The 27,293-nt window shown below is 37.9% G+C and overlaps 1 protein-coding gene across 1 annotated transcript in view; it reads right to left on the bottom strand.

Annotated features, from left to right (window-relative positions):
- dlgap2a (discs, large (Drosophila) homolog-associated protein 2a) overlaps positions 1–27,293 on the bottom strand; it is a 52,134-nt gene that overhangs the window by 5,740 nt on the left and 19,101 nt on the right. Inside the window, exons 3-7 of the mRNA XM_041972887.1 lie at positions 26,493–26,561; positions 25,406–25,565; positions 23,515–23,731; positions 15,301–15,360; positions 9,875–10,260 (exon numbers count right to left, since the gene is read on the bottom strand). Of these exons, the coding sequence (XP_041828821.1) occupies positions 9,875–10,260; positions 15,301–15,360; positions 23,515–23,731; positions 25,406–25,565; positions 26,493–26,561 (892 nt within the window). The remainder of the gene's footprint in view (positions 1–9,874; positions 10,261–15,300; positions 15,361–23,514; positions 23,732–25,405; positions 25,566–26,492; positions 26,562–27,293) is intronic.

Here is a 27,293-nt window from a genome sequence, read left to right as displayed (position 1 = left end):
GTGCTACCGTACTACAGGCAAAGTCCAAAAGTAGAGCTGTAGTTCTTTACCCAAGTAGCTTTCCTCTCATCCCTGTAGTTGTCTCCTGTAGAGCTTCCATGGAAGACTGATATCATATCTCTGGAACTGATTTTAAGATGTGTTTGTTGCTTTAAAGGGGCAATAAGCGAAAATTTGTCATCTCTAGATTAATGGAATTTAAAAAAAAAAAAAAAAAAAAAATAGAGGTGTATTTTAATCTAGCATATAGCATGACGCCACCCATCGTCTGTCTGTGTTGTTCTCCTGCCCCGTGTTTACCGGTCAGTCTGGCCTGGCGTTCATGTACGTTCATGTGAACGTACGCCTCTTCCCTCCCCTCTAAGTCCCCCTTTTCTTTAAAAAGCTTCAGTAAGCAAACAATGGCAGCTCATATTTTCAAAGCAAAATGGCAGCGAACGGAACAAAACGTTCACTTGTAGACCACCAAGATCCGACATCACCTCTAATAAAAACTACGGCCGTTGGCGAAGAAGTTGTCTGATAAAGAAAGGGACATAATTCGGATTAACACTGGCCTTGTATTTCCAAAGTGGAGAGCACTGTGAGAGCTAAAGAGGCTACAATTTGACTCAGAGCTAGCTCTTTTTGTGAACAGTAAGTAACGTTTTAAGTTACTTTGACATGTTCCACACAATGGTCAACTTTGGACTGGCTTTTCTCTCTGGAGAAAGCTCAGAGAAGAGACAGGGCGCAAGATAGATGCCTAATTAATCTTTGTTAGGGGACGGCCAAAGTGCGAAAATCTGCTAAAGCTCAGTAGTGCCGCTTCAGCTCTAATCTGAACTCAGTGTTAGTTATGCTTGTGAACTTCTCCTTTGAAGCAGAGTGAACAACTTACTTTCTCCCTTTCATGGTTTTCTGGGGAAACTCTTTCATTGCTAATTTGAATGGATTTTGAGACTGCACTTGAGGAAGCTCAAAACATTCTTGAAACTTTTCAGACCAGCTGATCCTCATGTAATCAAGTAATGAAAGAATATCCATAAAATACAATACTTCAGTAGGGCTGTTTCCCGTGCGTCAGTATTACCTCAGCACATAACTGATGGTCTCAGGTGGGATATAAATACAATTAACCACCAATTAACTTTTGACGAGACAACTGTTGTCTGAAAATCATTGCAGACAACCTCAGGGGGCCAATAATGTGTAACTCTTTTTTATTAAAACATAACTCAGCAGTATTGATGCCTTCAAGATTGTATTATTAAAAAAACAAACAAACAAAAAAAAAACAGCACTAATAAAGAAAAACACCTAAATGAGTGGGTTCAAACTTAATATTTTTCTTATTTGCATATGGATAATGAACATATTGCAAACTTTTTATTTTTAGCTCAAGAGTATCTATAATTCATTAATATACAGTAATTTAATAAAATATAACTGGGAAAAAACTTCCTATATAACGCACTTGGATGATGTTGCTCAGTTTCTCTTAGATAAGTCAATCAATAACAATCTACCTATCAATTTTACAATTTCATTTTGTTGTGTTTGCAGCCTGTCATTCTGCATCTAAATGCTTAAAAAAATCTACTTAAAAATCAAACACAAATCAAATCAAAGACAAAAGCATGTCTGCTTGTTAACCCAAACACTAACAAACTCAGCCAGGAAAAGGCTCAACACTAATTTAAGTAGTATGGATTGATCTGACAGCTAAGGGACCACACACATGAAATAATGGGTAATATTAGTGAATATAATGGAAATGGAGGGAAAAGAGATTGATAGTGATCCTGACTGTTCCTGCAGGGCAACAACCCTGATCCAGGAGCCCACACAGGCTCAGAGATTCTTTACAGCTGCCTGCATTATTCCCTGGAGTCACATGTGTTAAAGGCTTTAAGGAAAGCTAGTCAGTGTGTCCCTATGCTTTCCTATCAAGGTTTTTTTTCTGTTCTTCCATTTGCTCATTTCCTCCTTGTTTAATTTCTGTCTTTCACCTCTCTCATTGTCAAGCATTCACATTAATTTCCTGCAGGCTTATTGTTAAAATCTTATGCTGACTGAAGCTTCCCTTTGTCTTCTTTTGTCATTTCAGTTTTGCTTCGCCGTTTCCCAGTGGGGACTTTTTTCTTTTATATATATATATATTAAACAAGCAATGGTGCACAAATGAAAGGTGTAGTGATTGAGTCAGGCACTAAATCTGTGCTAGGATGCACCTTTTCTTTCTGCTATTTTCCTGTCTGGGCTAGGAAGGTGTTGTTTTTTTTCTTGACCACTTTAGCACAACTGAACCTTTTTAACAAAAAAAGTTCTTCAATTCAGATGTGTTTTTATAAACAGAGCCAAATTACAATAACATTTATAGAGTTAAATTAGTCTCATAATGGTTACATATGTGGTTTACATGGTTTGCAAACATATAGAACAATCTCTGAGTACTTGTGTGTTCAAATCCACACGCAAATATTAAGCATTTTTATTACATGCACAAACAATAATATTTTACCAACAGATTTTTACCCTCAACAGATGTGATCATTTTCATGTTAAAAAAACGTTTTGTGAATACAAATGAGATCAGACTGCATTTCTACAGGGATCAGCAGTCCTTCTCAATGCCGCCATGTTTGATCTTATCAAACACATCTACAGTGCACATATTTTACCATTATGAGAAAAATTTCATTCCATAAGTTAATCCCAGGACTCATCTTGGGAGAAAATCTTCTCTCTGTGTAGGTTGCAAGTCCCAATGACTTGGGAAATGCCCTGACAGCATCTATCACCACCAGTATCTAATAGTTTCTCAACAACTGCTAGATGGATTTGCACTGTATTTACACAGACAAGCATAAATGTAAGGGAACAAACCATAAGCGAGTGCCTCAACAAGGTTCACATTTGTAAGACGAGATTTAGAACAAACATTTCTGTCCCCTCTAAACAGGTTTTAATTCATCTCATATTTGGTTTATGACTGACAGCCTCATGTTCCTGTTAGCATTTAGCTAAAGGTACAGCATGCTGACATGGATGAATATATTTGTATTTATCATACATAAAGATCCTCCCAAGCTGCAAAGCTTTTCAAAAACACCAAAAAACACCTATACAGGTCCTTTAAGGAGCCTGCCATTTATAAATCTGCAGCTTAGTGTAATACTGCACTATGACTACAAGTGAAAGGTACTGGGGAAGCTTGTGTTGTTAGTAAATGTCAACCCTACTTTTGGTATGGAGAATTAGTATTAAAGCTCAGGAGTGACATTTTTGGAAAGCTCTTTTGTATTCTGTCAGGCTGGTTCATAAAGCTGTTCGGTAGGAGGAAATAAGTGTGTTGCAGCTTGCTGAGGTGACCTCCATTACTTTATGCTGCACACAGAGCAAAGTCCAGCTCATAAAAAGAGTGTTAGGACTGATGGAAGACAAGGCATCCTGCAGGTTCTGCAATTTGTGCTCAACATGCTTTTCTATCCTAAAGGTGCTTTGGCATGTGTGTGCAATAATACCCAGACATGTGTACAGAAATTTACACACACTGACTTAGTACATCAGTAATCACTGTCAGCATCAGCACAGGTGTGGGAAACTGTTAGGGTGAGCATTTAAAAAAAAACTAAAGAACGAGACCACTGAACCTTTTTGACCAACACTCACAAACACCACCTGGTGACTTCTTCTAGACAATGATGATTTAAAATCAAAATCTTTGACTCCTCTATTTACCCAGCCTCATTATGGTGCCACTTAAAATAGTTTGTTGTAAATAAAGCAGCCTTTTGAATGTAAGCATTTCTCAGTTTAAAGGCAAGCAAAGTGCAACGAAAGTGGCTGTAAAGTGGTCCCAGTGGGAAGTACTTTGGAAAGTTAACACCCAGTCCATGAGGTTAAAGATTATATTTTAAAATATATCAGCCCATTAAAAGGTAAACCTCAACACTAAATAAGGCTTATTCCAGGTAATTATATCACTAGAGGTGTGTGAAGCAGATCAACTGTCTATATAATATGAGCTCGATTGTGGCTCACGGTGTTAAATCAATACGTATCAAGTCCAAACATGAGCCAGTGGTAGCACTTTATTGTCCTATTTTTTATTGTTTTTTCTACAGTTAATGTACAGTAACAGATTTAGGATAGTAAGGTTTCCATAATTTACTCTGTGAGTGTCGATGTTGGCGTGTGAAGCAGCACCTCAAGGGGTTTTAGAAGATGCTGCAGTGGTGGATAAAAGGCCTCCTAACATCCTCTCTAAATGTCTCAACTGATGTTCCAATATGTTATATCCTGAATCAGCCACTCAAAAGTTTGTGTCTTTTGTATTTTAATGAAGTTCTTGTTTAAAATAAGTATTTGCTTAACTTAAAGGGAAAAAAATTGAATTCCCTGCTATTAATATATTAATCAGGTCTTTTCATAAGAATATCTGAGACATTATGTTATCATAACCCGGTTAAATTAAGCCTTTCCATTTCAATTATGTAAAAAATAAAGGTCTAAATGTTCTTTTAAAGCTCTCTCCATGCTGCTGAGGATAACATTAAGTTTAAAGTGTGTACTTTAGTGGCTCCTTAAAAAATAATAAAGTGTAGCTGCCAGAATTTAAATCCTGATTTTAAATCCAAACATATTAAGGTGATGGTGGAGTGACATTAACATTTTAAACATTTTAATATTTTATTCTACAGGTCCCACAATTTCGGGACCTGGAGAATAAATGATGCCAAACTGTGTCCAAATTACCATTTTGGTGACCTCATCTGAACTTTTTTTTTGTTCTGCTTCACTTTATCCGAGTTAACATTTGCAGAGATAATGTCCACACACTGTAATATGATTTAATAGAAGTTTAGAGTTATGGCTGCATCATTCCAAAACGATACTCATACTGAAAGTGTTTGATGCTTTTAAGGCAAGCCTTAAACTTTTTTCATTCGTGCTATGTGCCATCTTCATTTATTCTTCCCCAGTAACACATATATAGATGTTTATACATCTAAACAAATCTCACAAGTAAAGTTTATGGTTGCAGAAATATACTCATTTCATTACAGATATGCAATTTTTAGCAGAGACCTACGAAACAGGCACAGGGATCAAATATTTACATTTAATGCAAGTTTTTAAGGAAATACTGTTGTCAGGCAAAAGCAAGGAATTTCTGCATTTGTGTCTCTTCACAACACCTGTGCTGGTAATCTAAAGTTCCTTCTGACTTTACACACATGACTGAAGCCAATTTCAAAGCCAATATAATTTTCAGTTTCTGTCACTCACAGAAACACAAATGCACACATATGCTACACCGCCCTTAAATCCACCTTCACCTCTTCTCATCTACTAAAAGAGACTGGAATAAGAGTGGCCTACTGTGGTAAAACTGTATTTAAAATGGTAATGGATGAGTTTAATGAGTGATACTGCTTTGGATGGACGAGGCCTTAAGTGAGTGTTGACTGTTGTAAGTGTGGTGATGCGCGACGTAAGGTTTTTACATCACAGCTCTGCTTTTGGCTGGCTCAATCATCCCCACATGGCTGACTCTGACTTCAACTGACAGGAAAAAGAAATTGTGTCTACTAGGTGTGTGAGAGAGAGATATCAGGTTTCTTAGAGAGAGAAAGTCCTCACAGAACATGTGGTAAGATGAAGAGGAGAGTGGGAGTGAGGATGTCTTGTGTTTTAAGAAGCTAATTGACTAAATCAGTCAGGTGAAGACACGTTGACGACAGAGCAAGCAAATTAATGAATTCACAGCGAGGCAGTGTTTTGCATGTGACTGATTGAACCACTATGCTTACACGAGCCAGGAAATTAATGCAGCCTGGAAAATAAGAAACCTTCATTTACATTCAACTGATTTCTCCCCTAAAAATTAATATTTTTATTTCATGCTGGAATTGTACATGCATCAGTGACGACTGCAGACAGCTCAAACATACATAAACTACTGACATGCACTGTGGTTTGAAAAATAACATTAATTTAGCTCCACTGAGAACTTATTTAAGCCCGTTTAACCTTCAGTGTTCAACATACACTGGATTTATTTCAGTTGTTATATTCAAATAAAAAAAGTCAGGAAGGGATTAAAAAACAAACAAACTAATTTAAAAGTGTACAAACCCCAGATATTTAATACCTTGCTTTGCTATTTGTCAATATGCCTTCACCTATTACTACATGTCAGGGCTGCAACACAGCAACAAATTTGTCTAGATGGGGGCAACTTAGGGCTAGAAATTAAGCAAATAAAAACAAACAAATAAGTAAATAAATAAATAATGTAATTTTAAACAGTGCGGGTCAACAGGTGGTTATAATCATGTTTTGGTCCAAAAACAATTTCTACAAAAAGTTGAGATTCCAGTCAAATAATCAAATGATATGACCTCATATTGCCTTTTCCCATGTTCTTTCTTATCTTCACATCACTGGAAAAATCCCAGAGTCAAGGAAAAGTAGAAGAAGAAATTCAGAAAGACTGTGAGGCAATGACACACTACCACTAAGCTGTGGTGCAAGTCTACTACACTTAAAACTACAAATATTCAGTAAGTAATTGACAGTGCTTCATCTTATGCAATCCTAATGTTACATGGAGACTACAGAATATATCACATTAGTATGTTCAGATATAATTTTAATTACTACTTTATTTAAAAGATTTGTAATTAAGAAATGAAAAAAGGCACAAACGCAAAGCATGTTGTTGTCGCAGGATGCTCACATCACAACTGGGTTTGCAACTGGATAAACATAATGCAGCTGCCAGGGTTTGTGGGATGGCGTTATCATCTTTCTTTCATAAAGAATGCTTCAGTGTTTCCTGTGCAAAAGGAGATAATAGAAGGAGCACTAAAGCTCCTTCACCAAGAGCTGAGAGAACTCAAACATGTTTTTTTGTAGCTGCTGTTTATGTATTTCTGTATCATGTCAGTCAGTAAAGAACCTTCTTAAGCAAAGAACACTATCTGACTTGACTCCTGGTCCTGGAGGACCAAAGATGGACAGATGACTCCAGTTTGTCCAAAGAAATCCTTATAAAGTCTCTGAACTGATCAAAATGATCCAAAAAGTAATATTTTATGAAAATTGCATATTTCTCTCTCCAGTTTATAATATGATTAAAACATTCAAGGAACTTTGAGGAATTTCAGTAAAAAAGGGCAGGAGTGTAAGTCAAAGCTGGAAACCTGTGATCTTTGATGACTAAGATAATACTGAGTCATCATCAGTCACTGATAGTTGACATAGCCACACCGGCTATAGATGTTGTGGGAAACATTCATTAAGTACTACATTAGGGTATTGGGGTTTTACTTTGGCTTGAAATTCAACTTCAGTTTGGGAAGCATCAGTTTTTTATGTTGTGGAGTCTCTTTGTTTTGAAATGTTTTTTTTGTCAATTTTATTTTATTTATTTGCTTTAATGTTTCATTTTTTTGCATTTTTTTGATGGATTGGATTTTTGTATTTTTACTGAACTTGTAAAACCCTTTGGCCAGATTTCTTGTTTTTAAATTTGCTATTAGAATAGATTTGGCATTGACAAATTAAATTAAGCTGACCTGAAAAACAAGATAATTTTGGTTCATATTAAAAAATATATGTCAAAGTAAACTGAGGAGTCACTGCTGATATAGATTATGGTAACTGTAATGCCAGCAGACATATATAATCATAGTCCATAGTCCATTAACCTATAAGGATGCTGTAGCTGACTTTTTGGGTTGTAAAACCATTCAAAACCTAACAACCTTGGTGTTTACTGTTTCACACTGAAATATATTTATGGACGATGACACATGTGAAACAACCCTGATTAAAATTAACCTGTTTGTTAAATGCACCAGGAGTCCACCAATTTAAACACATTTCTCTTCATAGCTCATCTATTTCAGATTAATCAGCTGCTTTGTCTGCACGTAATTTAAGTCACTAATTTGCATTAGCTCCAAGAACGTTGAAGGCTAAATGACATTACAGAGAAAAATTCCACGTCAGTGAAACCTTCTGTAATATAACCCAGAAGAATGATACAATGTAGCAAGTGTGGGATCAGTTGACTTTGGAGGAAACATTCATTAACTAGCTGATCCCTGAAGGCAACATCTGGCAGTCACTGGATTTTATGTAATTTTGGTGTTAAATCAATCTCCAGCCAGCTTTTCTTAATATAATCTGTAAAAAGAAAACACAGCAACTGCCCTTCAAGGCGTGCTTGATTTATTTAGGAAAACTTGAAAACACCTATAAATAAAGTGTTCAATAAAGTGTTGTCTTTTTTACCTTAAATATTTAAAGCTTTTCCAGACTGAGTGAATGCTCAACAGACAGCATGTAAATGTAAAGTATAAACTTAGCAAGAAAAGTAAGGAAATTTTTGTTAGGTGGATTATTTTTTTTTTTTGTTGTAACAATGCTTTTTGGTAATACGTCTTATACAATTTAAAGGCTGTTTATTTCCCATTAAATGGTGCCACATTTGTGAGAAAAATGCATTTATGGGATGAGCTGCAGAGTTGAGTATGTGGGTTGTGCTCATGAAAAACCTCTCTGCCAATAGCAAACAGCTCATTCTGCTACTGACTTGGTGTTGGGCAGCATGCGCCTCACTGGAAAAACAAGGCTTGTCATCACTGAAGACAACCTCACATTCTGGGAGTGAACTTTATCCTCCAATATGACAGTGCTGCCACTTGTAGAACTGGGTTTATCAGAGACTACCTTCAGAATCTGGGAGCAGAGAAGATAAATTTGCCTGCCTGCAGTCCAGACATCAACCTTATTGAGCTCTTGTGGTATCAGTATGCGTGCTGTTTGAGAGTGACCAATCTGGTGACCAGGGTAAGGAGGAGGTACCAGGCTGTGTATGGTTCTTCCACCTGCTCATCAGGCCCCAGTTAGTTAAATGAATAAACTGATAAACTGTTCCTTCAGATTGCAACCCGCATACTCGACTCTGCTGCTCATCCCACAAATTCATTTTACTTACAAATGTGTCACCATTTAAAAGGGAAAATAGTCTTTTTAGTCGTATAAGACTTATTGCCAATCAAACACAAATGTTCTTACTGTTTGTGCTAAGATGTAAAAGTACAGATTCATGTGTGGGAGAGAGAGTAAAAATTGTGTAGATAAGTCTATGTATTGTGTAAACAATGTTGAGCGGAGAAATTATCATAACGCTATTTTTTTTCCCCGCTGTGTAAAATGTTGTATGTTCTGAAACTGTTTATCTTTTGCTGCATCTTTCTAAAGTTTGCTGCATTGTTTTGTTTTTCTCTCTACTGTTGTGTTTTTCCCTATAGCATGGTCAGTGTTTTACACCTTAAGGCCCTAACATGAAAGTAAAGTAATTCCTCCTGACACTGTGCAACCTTTTGCATTAATAAAATACTTTGGATGCTCATGAGATGATCTTGACAGCTCTTTGCTTTATAGCTAACCTGCAACCTTTTCACTGCAGCAACACATGCTGCAGATCAACAGATGATAGAGACAAATAACGTATCACATTATACAGAGTGGGACTAGGAGAGAGGGGAAAAAAAAGAAAAAAGATCGTCGGTGGGTTAAAAAACACAGAGAGATAGGTATGGTAAGTAGGGAAAGAATGAATGAACCATGAAGTGAACTATCATTCACCAAAACCTGCTCCAGCATGAGAGGAATCCTAATTAATGGGTTGCAGTGAGATGACTCACTCTTACTATTTTTAGCTGCTGAGAGGACAGCACCGTTTCACTGCTGAATCTATTTGTGTGAAACTATTAAGTAAAATCGTACAAATGTGGATAACTTTGAGACGTAAAAAGTGAAGAGGTCTTTTCAGAAAGATCTTTTCATCGTACACACAAAGCAAAAGACTAACCTGTATCCCTATCGATGATCGAGGTGTTTTCAAGTACTCCTCAGCCTTGGATACCAGGACTGCTTTGTCACAGGTCAGCACTGAGCTATGAGAGTCTGTGGATGGGTGTCTTTTTCCAGTCATGACCCCCGCTGCCTCCATGGCAATAGTCACAGCTTTGGCGCTGTCCAGGCTGTCGGTGGAATTGTAGAGAGTCCTGCCAGGACTCAGCCCCAGGCCGAGGCCATCTGGGGCCCACATCCCACCATGGGGGTGTCTTCCCTCATGGTAAGCATCCTGGGTGGACTCAGTGCTGCTCTGGGCCGTGATGGAGATGAGCGGTTTGGAGGTTGTGCGGGGTGGAACAGGTGGAGGCGTCTTCTTGTAGCTCGGCGTGTAAGTGATGGCTGGAAAAAGTTCAGATGCATATTAAGAAATTATTAACCAATCAATTTCCCCACAACCAGAATATATTTCATATAATCTTTGTCATAAAGGTTAAAAATAACAATAACAACCCCATTATTAACTGGCTCTTGCAAAATACCTTATATAAAACAAATACACAATATATCCTTATTACTATCAATAAATCTATAAAAATGTCTGAAATAACTTTTTTAAACATCTCAGCCTTGTAGTTTCCCTGTAAACAGAAATCAAATGTAAACAAAAACAATTTCGCGGGGACTATTTTCAGCTGCCGATGCATACCGAATATCACTAAATATTTATGAAAACATTTTTGAATGACTCAAAAATCAACTAAAATGATGACCATTTTGATGACTTGTGACTTTGGAACATTTATTAGATCAATATACTCTGACACCAGCTCCCTGTATCTCTGTAAGTTGTTACATAATTTAGTACATTTACATCAGAGTTAAGTGGAAATGAATCTGAGTCAGTAATTTAACTGAACTACTTTCTTTGTCCCTGTATAAAAACATGAAGGAAGAATCAGTTGATCGCTGACCAAAATATGTCTAACTGCTATGAAGGGTGTCAATGACGCCTGTTTTTCAGGTTCTCCTTTTACACAGTCCAAATCAACTGACAATGTTCTTTGTTTAACAATGGAGTATTACATTATACACATTATATACATTATAACTTGTAATTATTCGATTGTTATCAGCTTGTTCTTCTTTGAACTTAGTGAAAACTAGTAAAGTTGTCCAGTCCACCTAGGTCAGTCTAAGTACAACTGACATTTAAGTATGGTAATCTGGCTTTAAGTAATTCAGTTTAGTAGGTTTAGTATGCTTTCAGACAGGACAACAATGTTAACACTTGCTTTAACGTAGCACTATGTAACTTTCTAACCTTAAAAATGTGTGTTTCTGACAGGTTTTGATGGCAAAGTAACATTTATTATCTACTTGCTAAAGCCATCTTTTCCCAGCAGCATCCCGAGGTTAACTTTAGCTTCCAGGATGCCGTTTAGCTTTGCTTCGCACTGTGTGTCTAACGTCAGCAACTGAATATCAACACACCAGCTGTTTTGAACACACCCCATGGCTACTTCATCAGAAAAATCCAAAAGGACTTTACTGGTGGTAGAGAGGAAAAGACAAAGAGAAAGTGACAGAGCAAGAGATAAGAGTCAGCATAGGGTTGACTTTTACTGACTGGAGAGAGCTCAGGGTACAGGTAGGATGTAAGATGGATGCTAAATTAGCCATCGCTAGGCAGCATCTCACAGAGAAAATCTTGTTTTTGTTGCACTTTCTCGCATTTAATCAATATAACAGGTTCACCAGCTTTTCACTAGGTGTAATAATTATTTTGCAAAATCTCCAGATTTTCTTTGTGACTTGCTGATTTCTTCAGCTTGACGTAAATGCAGCCGCTGACAAAGAGAAAGAAAATCTTGAACCTCAATGAACAGATAACTAATTATCAGTTTGCTTGTGATCCGTCGTAAATTAAGACTTTGTAAAAACTGATTCCATGCCTGTCCTTGGGGATCACTTCTTATTTAAAGGTGCAGTGTTTAACAAAATCAGTGGTCAATGACAGAAAAATGGAACCTGTAATTTAAAACTGTGTTCCTATTGGTGTTTTATTGCATTACTAAAACAACTGTTATGTGTTTATTTATTTATTTTTTTAAATAAACCATTTATTTCTACTTGCTGTGGTCCACATTTATGGAAGCTGCTATGTTTGTGCCACCGTTTTCACAATGGTGTCTCTGAATGGAAAACCAACTGTGTTTGAAGTGAGAACCCTCTGAGCTTTAAAACTGCAGTTCTGGCTTTTCTGGGATAGGTAACTTTTTTAAAAGGCACCAAAAGTAGTTTCCTGTAGTGCAGTCATTGCTACACCGGAGACCAATGGATTCATTCACAGATCAAAACATGTTTATGTCTGGGAGAATTTTGGCTACTGACGGCCACCATCCATTCACAACAGTGCTGGATAAGATGTAGATATGCTCATCTTTATTGCTGGGTGGCAGTAATTCTTACTCACTGTACCTTTAAACTTCTGAATGAGTAAGTAGCCATTACACTGCATGCAAAAAAAACCTCTTCCCTCCTCTCCAGTCTGGTCTTAGCACTCAGATGAGGGATAGAAAAGTTAAAAATGTTATAAATATATACATGAACATATACATGAGTTAAAAAAATGAACAAGTTGACAGAATACTGGAAAACACCAAAGCCTTTGTGATACGAGACACAAGTCAGACATGGATGATGGGGTAAATTCAGGGAGGTAATAAACAGCACTCGCGCGGAGACTTCTCAAGGAAGTCTGACAACTCTCATCTTCTTACTCTGTCCATTTCATGACAGAAAGAAGAGGGATTACTTTCTTTCAAGTGCAAATGAGAAGATGGACTTAATCCACAAAGAAATGGACTGAGGAATGGGTCACAGACGCCTTCTGGGCTTTGACTCTTTATTTTTAGGGAGGCTTTGAGAGAGAAGAACACTAAGTGTTGTAACAGGCTGAAACGTGAAGTGCAAGCATATTTCATGCGTTTTGATCAAAGCTGAGAGTGTGCCAGATACTTTGGAGCCAGGAGGAGAAGACATAAGGAAAGAAAGGAGGAAGAATCCTCATTTAAGGTTAAGTTGTGGGTTATCGTTTTCTGCAGCAGAGGCTAAATGTTCTTTGTGTTTCTGTTTCTGTCTTACAAATGCTTACATCACACAAAGCAATTAAATAAGTCTGCTTGAGTCTCAATCTGATCTATTTTGAGTTCTAATGAGCTCCATTCTGACCCCTGAAAGCTGTGGGGGCAGCAGAATTAATAGCATTTCACGCTAATTACACTGTGGCCCGAATGTCACAATTACACAGCAAACACATTTGTATTTTCTTTTTGTTTTGCTGCATAAAAAAAGGAAAAAAAAATGAATAAGCATAAAATCTCAGGCTTCACTTCAACTCCTCAACACCCTTTGGCCTTTTTCTCACCCATATTTTGGTTGCGTTTATAAATAGCTGGACATTTAGCTTGTAAAGAGCATTCTGCCCTCAGGTCTTAACAACTCAGGCTGCTGTCCACTCATGAAACTAACCAGACGCGGACAAGGAAATTCATACTGAAAAATTAGAGAGGGATTAGGGATGCGGAAGAAAAGTGGAAAGAAGAAGGGGTTTGTGTGTGCAGTAGAGTAAGGATAAATCAGGGAGTATAGTAAGATCAAGGGAGGAAAGAGATGACCCATTCCAGAGGCATGATTCAGCAGGAGCACCAAAATAGAGCCATTATTAGCCAGCTAGTCGTGCAAAAGGGAGTAATAATTCTTGCTCATATCTTGGCAGTGGCAGTATTTCTCTAGTACGTGTTTGCTCATTCTCTCACTTGATTTAGATAAAACCTTTGTATGGCCACCTACCCTGTAAAAAAAGAATATCAGCTAAATATGTTAATATAATTACAAATACATACTGGTTATATCCATTGTTCATATACAGTCTTTTGTCCTTTCCCTAACAAACACAATTTTTCCAACAGTCAGAGAAGCTGTGATGGGGTAGTGCTACAACCTGCAGTAGTTGAGGCAGAATAATTATTCTCAGTGTTAATACCATTTGATTGCCCTATCTCGGATAAACATGCACACAGAACTAGCGCTGTGCCAGCTGTTTGGATTAAAGTGAAAGCAAATGCAAAAGGCACAAAGGCAGCGTTCAACCACTCCATCTCTGTCAGGACCTCTCAATCCATCAGGAATGCCTTGTATACTAACATGGGAGTTGAGTGCCATGTTGTTAAGTATTTTTCTTTCCAACTGGATTTATCACTGCAAAGGAAATGCAGCAGTTTGTTTTGCAACAGGCTTTTAAGGATATGTAAATGACCTGGAGGGAAAATTGGACAGGGAGGAAGATGGATTGTGGACTCCATTATTGGCACTATCACAAGCTCTGCAGACAGAAACAATAAGGGAAGTAATACAAAAATAGGCAACAACAGATAAGAAAAAGTAGACTGAATGAGTCATTACTCAAACTTATTTAGCCACCCCTGGATGGCTTTTGAAAGTTTAAAAGTATTGAGCACTGTGACGAATCACGGGCTAAAAAAAATATGTGTTTGCAACAAAAGGAAAGTGTCTTTAGTTCTTGGCCAGTTTCATTTTAAGTTCTGAATTGAGGGCAGTTTCTCACTTGGCAATAATGTCTCAGATGTTGTTTTATTTTTCACAAAAGTCATATTGTCAAGACTGTTTTAAATATTGTCCTCTGAGCTCGCTAATGAAAACCACCTTTGTGCTTTAACTTCAAGAATCTGGATGTAACCAGTTAGATGCATGTCACTGTGTTCTTCTCCTCGGCCTTCAAGAAAACAAATTGGCCTCTTGTCAAGTCGATAGATTACAACAAAGCCCAATAGTGGCTTACAGCATTTGGAGGTGTGTGTGTCAGACTGTACTGAATGATATTGCAGACATCAGACTGAAGAGATATTAGAAAGCAGGTTTAAGAAAATGATGTAATCACAAATATGACAAGTGACGGCAGAGAAAGCGTTCTTATCAATTACGTCTGTCAAGATGACAGACTGTCTCAGTCAGAAAGATGGTGAAAACAGAGTAGAACTGCTGTGCAGTTATAGTAGATCAGCTGTGTCCTGGAAAAACAACTTATAAAATAAAATAAAAAAATAAATAAATAAAACAACTGAACAATGGCAAGTAGTTTTTATAAAAAAAGAAAGGGATGAAATTATTTAGAGGGACTGAGTTTTATTCATTCTAGGGACTCACTCTGTATATTAGCCTTTAAGAAAGTCCATGATATTTGGCTGTGAGCATCTGAACTGTAGAAACTTCACCTTATTTCAAAGAATAACGTCTTCCATGTACTTTATCCCCATGCTTCAGCATTAACTTGCCACAGGGAAGTTCATCTTTCATTAAAACAATAGCTCACATGTTGAAAAGAAGGCAACAGAAGAATGCTCCAGGCAGCAGGTTTACCTGGGGTTGGCTGGGGACTCCAATCAATGCTGCAGGTGGAAGGGAGGCAGAACTGGATCCCTGAAAACAAGGGAGTTGGGATGATATTCAGACAAGTGGGCACATTTGCCCAAACATAAAGAACAATCTGATAACATTACAGAAGACAAACTTAGATTGTTTCCAGGAAGACTCTCCAAGGCATGAAGTTTACATTGCACAGTATGATTCGCAAACTTTTGAACACAAAGAAATGCCCTAACTATAAAATAATTCCTTCACTAAGGTAGCAAACTGCCATTTAAGTCTGAATTTACTATAAGAGACACCTTTGAAATACGCAGTTTGATTCAAATATCATACGTGACATGAGTAATAAACTTGGTTTCCTTGTGGTGTTATGATGCTTTTTCAGGCTTTAATATTTCTAACAATCAATCTTTCTTTCAGGTAGACACACCAACTCAAGTTTATCCTTCATGTGATGTGGCTAACATGGATTATCTACCACAGCTGATTCTAGCATGGTTTCACCACTGACCTGAAACTGTTCATCAGAAGGCATTTCACACATGAATACCTGAGAACGCACCATGTCTGTCTTAAGGTTGCCCCTTCACAAATGCAATAGACAGAGAGATATTGTCTGCATGAGACGCATTCCCTCAATGGAAATACTTCAGAGTGGTATCTGTTTGTATTTATGTGTCAAATGTGCTTGAGTAAAGTCATTATAATAAACTGTTATTTGTAATTTGATGGTTTTATGGTTATTATTCATAATGACACAATAAGCTCTACATTTTGTCAGAAATAATCTTTGTTAAATAATAAGAACTCATGTGCAAAGAGGGCTTAACCACTCAATTTAATAAATGTGTTAAGTATTTGGTGAAGTTACAGGTAGCAAGAACAATATTTTGGAGTATTTTATCACAGTAATCAGAAACTTTTAGAACTCCCCACTCTGCCGAAGCCACAAAAATAACAAGTGAAATAGTAGAAAAATGGACATGTTCACAGTATCACCAAACCAGAATAATGCATTTACAGTATGGCTAGCTTAGATTGTCCAGTTTGATTTGCAGAAAACACAACATTTCCTAAGCAACTAAACTGTCAGAAGAAATGCATAAACTCGTGTTACATTTGCAGTAAGTAATGGGTTGAAACCCCAGTGAATCTGGTTTCTTTCAATCGACAAGCAGGCAGGATCTCTTTCTCAGCTCAAAAAAAAAAAAAAAAAGAAAAGGTAAGAGAACTTCCCTTTTCTTGGAGGCTCAAAATATGCAGCTATTATTTACTACTGCTTTCTAAAACTGGAAACTGCTGAAGAAAGATGACTTCAGTTGTGTTCATGCTGGGGCTTTTGCAGTGCAGTGAGCTTTCATGGCCACCGTGAGGGTTCATCTTAATGAGGTACACAAAATATTCAAAGCAGGAAACAGTCTAAGTAATTATGTAAATTAAACAATGTAAATATAACACTAATTCCTGTAATGATAAAACAAGTCAGCTAGTATGTTTCTATGCAAGACTGACATTTAGTTAAGCACAACTTCACTCTATCCCAAATCCAGAAGCAATTTATTTCTGGATTCAGTGTAACAAGTAAACATAATGTCACTGCAGTGTAGGTTTAATTGTGTGCTACTTTAAGGATTAAAAGGTACATTTATGTTCCATAGTAGTAAATGTCATATATATGTATGATTTCTTCGCAATGTCAGGGTACAATAGTAGGAGATATAGTAGGAGATGATCTGTTTTGCATTTTGATTTTTGTTTAAATGTACTCACATTGTCCTCATTTGTATTGCCACCCTGGCTGTAGCTCAAGAGGAAGAGTGATTGTCTGCCAGTGAAAAGTTTGGTATTTTAAGCCCAACTTTTCCCAGACATGTTGAAATGTCTTTGGGTAAGACACTAAACTCCACATTGCCTCTGATGTGTTCATTGGCATATGAATGTGTGAGTGAGAGAAGAAGCATAATCTCCTTTTGTGGTATGGTGAGAGACAGACATTTCTAACTTTTAAATAAGGGTAGAGGACAGCCCCCAGAGGTAAAATATTGGCCTTTATAAGCTTTAATTTTTAATTGGTACAAATAAGTACCCAGTGTTGATGGTACCACCCCAGTGGCAATCTTTTGTACCCCTAAAAGTTAAATTAGGTACCTTATTTTCTGAAAGTGAAGAACAAAACTCCTAAGAGTGGTGCAGTTTATGTGGGTGAAATGGGTAAAATGAATACAAAGAAAAGAAAAAAAAATCTAATTAACTTCTCATCTCTTTCAAAAGCTTTCTGATTTGGCCAATTTCGCAAACTTTTACAAAGTGCTCTTCATTAATTCAACTCAAGATGACACACATGAAAAATCCCTCTCTGGAAGCTCACTGATGTTCTACTTAAAGATTCTTCTTGTTCCACTGCACTTTATTAGAGCACAGACTTGAGTGAGCGATTTCATTTAAAGCCCATTAATTGGACAGATATCACAGATACTGAATATCCTGTGAACTGTCTCTTTCTCATTGCTGGTTGCAGAATTCTGTGAGATTCTTGGCCTCTTTCGATGCTCGGAATATCAAAATTATATTATGGGCTTAACCAAATACTAACATTGAGGCACAGTTTATGTAATGCACAAAGTACAGAGGTCATTTGTCATGCACTGTTGTAACAATAATTTCATCATTCAGTGTCACACACATTAAAAAATATTCACATAATGATGAACATTTCTTTTCAGGAAGAAACACAATTTCAGCAGTAATTACACTTATGTCTCATTGGTATTACATTCTCAGTCTTTGATTCCTGAGCATTAATGACATATTACAGTAAAAAAAAAAAGAAAAGAAAAAGAGAATCACCTCCAAACAAAGCATGTTGCTTCAATTGTCAGATTATCAGATAAATTTAATGAGCTATAATTATTGACTTAAAAAAAACATGGTTCTATACTTACAGTCTGGCAAAAATGTGTATATATGTGCAGTATGTTTGATAGCAAAGTGTATGTATGTAGATAATATGAGGTTGTGTATTCAAAGAGGCTACATACTGAAACTGTACTAGTTTGTATTTATATTTGAGAGAATAATTTAATGTTATTATCCCACAGAATTTTAGTTGCATGCAAAAATGTGGACACTCATCTGCAAAAGCCATATATTCGCTAACAATATTCCATTTGATCCAATCTTCTTGATGCTTTTATAAAATAAAGACAAAGTGCATTAGTTTTTCTTTCTTTTTTGAATTTCTTTCTTTAAATATGTGTTTGCTGATTGATTTACTAGTTTTAAGTTATCAACAAAATTCAGAAGTTGTCCAAACTTTTGCACACAACTGCAACAGTACAGTGTTCCATCTTTATCTAAGATTGTGCAAACAGCATTTCACAGCATCACATCCCTTTTCCATTTAACTGCAGAGCCCACCCAACAGCTCACATAGTAAACAGCATGTCTTTATAGTTATATGATAACTACGATGATTGACTTCACCCCACACTGACGTGGCAAAACAAAAATAGTTTAGACAAGGAGTGGGAAGTTTCCATCATCACTGCAAGGATTGTCAAGATCTTGTACACATTACGCCATCTTGTCCATTTCTTTTACTCAGAGCTCTATGAAGAGTCTCTAAAACCATATTTTTGAGACATTTTTGATGCACAGACCAAAAAAGAACACCCATTATGAGTCTGATTGACGATTTAAAACAGTTTACTTAAATAAAGAGTCCTGGAAGATAATTCATAACAGTAGTGTCACTACTTTGAAGAGGCTTATCCTCCTTTCAGAAAATGTTTTTGGAATATTTCGTACATTTCGCCACAAAGGTTTACTACATTCTTGCGGTATCTTGCAATCCATAATTTTCAGTTTTGCTGCAGTCCACAGTCTTTTTCCATGGAGTGTTACTGCAGGATTGCGAAGAACGAAGTCCTTGCTTGAATGCTAATTAACGTGACATTTCTATCTGCTATTTTCTCTGCATTGCACTGGCAGCTACAAACCATAAGCTGTTTAGTTTGAGCTACATTTTATCTGCTGAAAATGAGGTAAGAGTTTACAGAGTGAGAGACACATATGTGATTTCTGCACTGTTGTACTCGTATCTACCGCTCCACAATTCAACGCTGGCACTCCTGCGCAATGAGTCTTGCCTCTGGCCCCTCTTCTGCCACCTGTACCACATAAAGGCCTGGTCAGTTGGGGCTCTCTCCTGATTACTGGGGATCCCCTCTTCTATGTCTTCTACAAACCCCTCAGTCTCTTGGGATATAGCCACACATTCCTGTGACTCAGCTAGTTCATAACCTGACTCTGTATGCTCTTGGAGAACTGGTGAAGATGGATCTGTATCAAGTTGAGGAGACTCTGGGACTGGACTTGTAGGTCCAAAGTCTATTTCCAGAGATGTATCAGGAGAGACTGAACTAGGAGGAGATACTGTGACAGTGACCTGGGGAAATGGTATTTCATGTAACTCTGAGGCCACATCATGAGACATATGACCCAGATGATGCTCTGTAACTGAATCCAGACAGACAAACTCTGCTGATGTACTCATGAAGCTCGTTGTAGCAGGGTCAACTGTTGGTTGGGGTGAACTTTGAGAATCTGAATGATATGCAGGTGGATCTAAATCCTCAGCATTGAATGAAGAGTCTGCACTCAAATCAAAAGGCTCCGGTTCAGGGTCCATGAACACTGAGTCAAGGTCATCCTGATCTAGGGAAGTCAGCATAACTAAGTCAAAGTGGACCAGATCAGCATGATATATGGGTGCGGTGTCAAGCGGTTCTGGCAGAGGAGGCCACTCTGTGTCTAGAGACTCTGCCTTGGGGTTAGGTCGAGTTTCTTCTGAGCTAGAATCAATGGTTGAGACTGATGTCATTGGCTCAGGAGGAGGGTCAGAGAGATAGTCAGGAAATGTAATAATGGGATCTTGATATGTGTCGCTGTCAGCTGGACTTGCAGGTGAGTCTGGGTCATGATACTCTGACACCACTATAGATGGACATGGGATGTCAGCCTGTAGATCACATGATATAATAGTATCTAGATCACATGTGGGTGCATCAAAGACTGAGTGTGAGGCTTGATTATTAGCATTGGATGAAGATAGTATGTGTGTGTTTAATGGCTTTGGTTCTATTTCTGCTGAGTCTGAGAAATCTGGATCATCTAATCCTGAGAATGGTGAAGACACAGTAGAAGGGTCTTGATAGACAGGTTGTGGCTTTTCGACACTAACAGGATCAGGGGATTCTGGATCTGATATGTTATCATCATGCTCCTCTGGTGGAGACACAGTAACTGTAGGAACTGGAAATGGTAGTTGCATCTTATCTGTTTCTATTTGTTCCGAGTCTGGGGATTTCATGTGATCGTAGAGACATTGTTCAATATTTGAATGGGACTCATTAACTGGGTCTCTAGCTTTCATTTGTAGGGTGATTAGCTTTTCTTCTATTTCTGTTGATGAATCCTGAGCACATTCGAGAACTGATTCTGATGAGAGCGGCGCAATATCTTGAGTGATGACTTCTTCATTGGTGACCATGTCATACAAACTCACAATTGTTTGGTCTGGTAGCTCTGGCTCTGGCTCTGGTTTAGCTGTGGAAGGCACAGCAGTCAAGTCAAATATCTCTAGCTGCACTGCCCTGACAGAGCCAGGAAGTATTGGATCCAAAGAGAGTGGAATGGCACTCTCTACATACATTGACTGTGGACAAGCAAGAATGCTTGGGTCCATTGAGAGCTGTTTTGGCAGACTTCTGCGTGCACCTTTCTTTTCCTCTTTTTCTTCTGGACAATTAACCGCTGCATCTGCTGTGCTTTGCCTGACCAGGCCTTTGCTTCTTGCTTGAGTTCCCACAGACACTTTAGATATCAGGGGTTTCTTTTCTCTTGCTCCTCCGGTGCCTCTATCTGCTGCAGTGGTTCCAGCTTCTCCTGGACCTAGTCCTCCTCCCATTCTTGCTCCTGTCCCTGTACCAGTCCCAACCTCTTCACTTAACCCTGTCCTGGGCTCAGCTGTCATGCTGCCACCTTGGGGAGACCATGTGTTGTAATGCTGCGTAAATGTGTTGAAATTACTGTTGAAAGCCCGAAGTTCTTTACACAGGTCCCTCCTGAGTTCAGCTAACTCTCGACGCATGGCAGAGACCTCTTCCTTCCACTGCATGCTGATAGCGGCAGCCAAAGTGGCTGACTCTTTGATACTGGCCTGGATGGCTTTTGGTGATGGTCGTTCTGGGGCACTAGACCTCGGTGACCTGAAGAGGCTTGGAGAAACAGGCGGTCCAGACAGAGGTTTTGCTGTAGCCCCCATGTTATCTTGGTGGTAAAGCCTGTCTCTTCTGATGGGGCAGCCTAGATCATCATGAGTCAACGGGACCGTGTCTGGCAAATCCTCATGTATACTGGTCTGGTCAGGTAAACAAGTTTCTTCCTGCACATAATTTCTGTCTGGAAGACAAATGTAAATATGTATCTGTAATATGGCCACAGGTGTGAGCAGCTGGAGAGAATGTGCCTTTTATTGCCACAAAGCAGTAACATAAATTCATGCACTGAATGCCATGAGTCAAAATAAGATAATATCTGAAATCTGCAGCATCCAATTGTTGAAGTAATGACTATTGGCCAATTTACTCAACATAATACCATAAAAATAGGAATTTCCAACTAGAATTTGCAAAACAGTTTTGAAAACCAGAGTATCACTGAGGTAGCACTCCCATTTTGACTCATTTTAAGTAAATAGTTTACACTGCCTTCTCAAACGCAATTCGTAGCATGCATTCCTCACATCTTTTCAATGCACAAAGCTGAAACGTTTAGATCCCAGAGCACATCACAGACAATGGACATTATATATAATAAATGGCATGTTTAAATAAATCCTTAGGCGCCCTTCTCCTTTAGTTGATGTAAGGAAATGTAAACTTTGTGCAGTGAAAAGAGGTAAAGGTGAGCAAAGCTTCTAAACATTTTCTCAGTGATCGGGAAGTATAGTATGAACCCTATTGAAACGGAAAGGTCCAGTTTGACCAGTTCAATCAAAGCACTAATTGCCCCATTTCCATAACAGTAAAAACAATTAATGTCAAGAAAAACTTTGTATTGTAGAGATGCAAATATTTAAGTTTACTGAGAAAGCAGTGTAAGCAAACATTTATCAGGTATTAGGAATTGACCACAAGCACATCTCCAGATGTCCACACCTCTAACTCTTCCTATGGTAACCCAGCTTATGTTAATTCATAAATTGACTGTGGGAGGAGGTGCAATCCATTCAGACTTCTTGTCCCGACACTTTTGCTTCTTCTCTTTCCACATTCTTCATCTTTACAAGGGTGTATTCTTTCCTCTGTGAATCCAACAATCATTGGAGTAGTTGAAACCACAAGCAGCTTACGACTTACAATAAAGGCCCGGTATCAGAAGTAAATGCATTCGTCAGCTGACTAGGTTTAGATTTATTGGGTTATATATGTCTAATCAGTGTGACAGTTCAGTTACCAGTATAGTCATTGTCAGATTTACAATATCCATTATCGAGGACTTGACACAATAATCTTCAGCTCTGTAATAGGATTTCAACATGAGATTTGAAATGAGACAAAATAATTCATATACAAATAAATAAATAAATAAGTTAATAAAAAAATTGAGTGGTGCAGTCAGTGTTTGGCAGTATGGTTAAAACTGATATTATAAGTAAAGAATGATCTAAATAACATATTTGTATTGAAATCTACTGTGTGCCACCATGAAACCCAACATGTGACACCAAACAGAAAGTGAGACTTCCAAAGTTTAGTAGAGGAAGTTGTTATGTCACTACTTTGACCATAAGCTTAATTTCAGACAATGTCCATATGGGATTTTCAATAGGGTTCATAGCTTTACTCTCTGATGCATCCATGAGGATGAACGAATGAAGCACTGTATATAGCATGATGAACTGGCACAGCTCATAAGTAGTAGCCACTGTCATCAAACCTCCATAAAGAATGGAAACAGACAAGAGCAGTTCATGCAAAGATAAAAACCAGTTGGCACTAACTGTTCTATAATTGTTAATTACCACACATCAGTGCCATATAGTTTTAGTATTAACTTGCCAGTTCTTCCAGGCAAACAAAATGCCAACTTCCAAGACAGCCTTGTGTTGTTCAAGTTAATTTTAGGTCTAATAATCCTTACCTGTGGTTGACCTGATGGTGGAGGTGACAGTGGAGGCCATGGGTGGGATGCAATCATCGTCTTGGGAGTAGCCAGCCTGAATGGCTCGCAGGTAGCTGTGGCTCCGAGTTCTGAAGCAGCCAGGCAGGTCCAAAGCCTCCATCGCCTGAGATTCCACCTCACTGAACACTGACTCACACACAGACTCGAACTGGCCGTTTATTTCAGTTTCACTCACCTGCAAGAAGAGAAAGCTCCAAATATGCTTTCTGTACGATTAAGATACAAGGACATGTCTGTTTGGAGAAATTAATTGGTTGGTCATAAAAGCCTTGGTAAGGAACTGCGTCTTTGCTTCATCACTTCGCATAAAAACAAGGCTTTCTGCTGAAATTGAATGTATTCCACATGCTTTAAAAGCTAAAAACCAGCAGAGAGAACAATGAAAAAGCCGTTTTTTACAATGTCACAAAAAATATTGTCATACATTTTTATTTGTGTGTTGCCTGGAAATAGTTTCCACACCAGGTAATAACCTGTTGGCTGGCACCTTTTACTTTTACTACAGTACCTCAAGCGTTCTGCAAATTCTAGACAATGTACAATAAATTTTCATTAAGTCAAGGTCATACGGTGCTGAGACAGACTAGATGCAGATTTATTATAAGTAGTTGCTTTATGATTAGAAATGGTTTAATGTTTACATTAGGGAATCTCAAGAAAAAGATACACATCTTGTTCTACCTGGATTTGGAATTAGAGGAGGCTTAGCTGAGCTTTTAAGACTACAAACATATCAATAAGCATGTATTTCAAGAGGGAGATACATATCTCAATAACCCCTGCTAAGTCCCTTAATTAATCCAGATAAACAATATGAAATAATCCACGGAATGTAATTTGAAATTAATTAATACAGAAAAGAAAAAGCTTTTCAAAAGGTTATTTATAAACAGTCAGTGAAATAGGGACATTCAGGGTTATTAAAGTGGATCTGTTATATTTTTCCTTTGAAACAATAACAGAAATTATACAATATTTTATGTCCATATTATATATGGTCATAGTTTCAAATAATGAGGTAAATAACTAAGCTAAACATGCTAATGTCTCCTCATCACAGATTTCCTCAGATGGTCATCTGCTTCAGGTGCAGTATGTTCTAAACATCAAACCAATCGTCTTTATAAATTGAAAGTAATCTTGGATACTCATGGAAACATTCTCATGCTCAGACATGAACATGCATATTTGGAAAGTTGTATGATCAAGAATAAAAAATTACATTCAAACAAATAATTATGGATGGAATATTGACAGTTTACTTTTGTGGTACCAAGAACACCTGAGCCTTGTGTTTTTATTTGGTTGCCTTATGTATGAAATGTGCTGTATAAAAAAAAAGCCTAGTCCTCCCTTACAGTCAATTATTGATCAATTTACTGGAAAGTTTTTTTTTTTTTAATTTATCCTATCTGCAAAATGTCATTAAAAACAGAACTACTAAATGAATAAATATAAGTATTGATTATGTTTGCAATGATTTAATTAAATCTTATGCAAAGCCCATTTATTAATTTATTCACACTGCATCAATAATGTATTAATCATGACTTACACAGATTGTAAGCAAGGAGACTTTTTTTGTTTGTTATTTGTTTGCTGGTCCCTTCCTTTAAACCTTTACTTCAAGTGTGATAGGTAAAGATACAGTAGCTAAAAATGACTTGTCTTAGACAGAGACGAATTGAGGGGCTGCATAAAAATATAACATAAAAATGTATTTAAAGGAAAAAAAGTGACATTCAATCATGCATGAAATTGCTATAAAGAATTATGTGGAAATTCTCTCTGTGGGTCTCAGCAGTCCTAAACTGTGATGAGCATTGCAAAGTTTAGGGTGCACACTTACCTGGCTCACTTGGCTAACACAGCTAGCCTGACTGAGCGTGCTGACAGCTCGCATATAGCTCTGGTTCCTGGAGCGAAACTTGGGGGAGTTGTAGTTTATAGAGGGATCAAGGGCAAGGCTTGGATGCATGTCCCTGGTTGCTTGCAGGTGGTAGCTCTGACTGAACAGAGGTAGAAAAAGAGAAACAGACATGGACATTTAAATACAATTTAACCAAAAAGACAAGCAGTTTGACTTTAGCTACATATGTATATATATATATATACATATATAAAAAAGTTAGATGAGTTATTATAACACTTTATTTCTCAAAAGGGAAAGCCCTCTCTTTCTGCTGCTCTCCCCCACTATGGTGATGTGCTTATCAGCGTCCTTAGAAAGCCAGTTCGATTTCTGATGTGCTGAAACATCCAATCAATGCTTGGAAATGAGGGAAATGCAAATCAGGAGCTAGTTAGTAAGCAAGCACTTCGGAGAGAGAGCTCCAGAGTCAGCCAGGTCAATCAAAATCGCTGGGCATAAGAAATGCTTAAAAGCCACAACTGGCTGGAAATCTGTTGGAGAAGATGAGGAGGAACTGAGCTTTAAGTGAACTGAATAATACTTTGTGAGTCACTTCAGGACTACCAATGCAAGATTAGATCTATTTATAATGGAAAGCAGGGATGAGAAAAGCAGTTTTTTGGGCTTCTTAAAGAGATAAATGTTGACGTTTGGCAGCAGGAAAATACCAGCGTGATAAAAGTCCTTCGATTCGTCTTGTGCTGCTGCAGAAAGATATTTCCTACATAATATCAACATTAAAATCTTTAAAGAGGTGTAATGGGATTAATAACCTTCATAATCATTTTGTAATAGTTCATGATGATCAGAGAATATCTTATCTCTATTATGTTAAACATTGTCTCATGCTTAGTATCAGCAGATTGGCATAGGTGACCTCTCATTGACTAGTCTTGAGTGTTTAATCTGTGAGGCGTCCATATTGAGTACGTCAGCAGGGCAGCGAGCCAGCTGGCTCTGAGAACCGACTGCTGCAACATGGCAGCAACAGAGAGGTAAGGGGAGGCGCTGAGCCTGTATTCACCTTAAGTCTGCAGCAAAATTGGTGATGTAGTTACGCATGTCACTGTTGATTTTATCCAGGCGGTAAGAGCTGTGGGTAGAGAAGAAAACAAAGTTACTGGGTCCCACCAGTGGGAGTTGGATGGATGTGACATCACTGAGCAAAAGTCCAATGGAGTACTTCTTTATGGATTTTGTGATACACTGAATGTTTGCTTGGGAGTTTTCACCAAATGCTGCAAACATTAGGGTGATACAGGATGACCAATATGGCCTTTCTGTGATGAGAAAAGTGGGAAAATGTAACGATTACAACAGGCTGGTGGATAGAATTGCCCGATTGAGACAATGCCTTCCAAATGAGACATGTACACAGACACATAATGTTATGAGGATCGTGTTATGACTTGTGGGATGCACAGTTACAATGTCCACTACCACAACTGACCGAAAAGTGTTTGATGATAAAAAGCTGCCTGCACGAAACAATTATACTTCATCATAAACCACACGCTATCATCCCGTGTGGATAAATGAGATTATCCATACAAAAAAATCTTCTGTCTGTTCCTGTGCAGTGAATGTTAGAAAAGCTTTTAGCTGACAAGATCAGACAGAAGTGTTCAGGCCAAGGCTTAGGGATGGGTGAATTACTTCACCCACCCCTGCCTGTAGAGATATTATCATCAGCTGAGTGAAGGGATGCTGTTTTGAGAATGTGTTGGCCCTTTTTATCAAATTATGCCACACCAAATTTCCACTAATGCACTTCTATTGTCGGCCAATATTAGGACGAGGGATGATGGGAATGTAACGCTTCCTG

This window comes from Melanotaenia boesemani, chromosome 20, assembly GCF_017639745.1.
Source record: "Melanotaenia boesemani isolate fMelBoe1 chromosome 20, fMelBoe1.pri, whole genome shotgun sequence".
Taxonomy (NCBI): Eukaryota; Metazoa; Chordata; class Actinopteri; order Atheriniformes; family Melanotaeniidae; genus Melanotaenia; species Melanotaenia boesemani.
The sequence above is the reverse complement of the archived record's forward strand: the minus strand, read 5'-3'. Positions and strand labels throughout refer to the sequence as shown.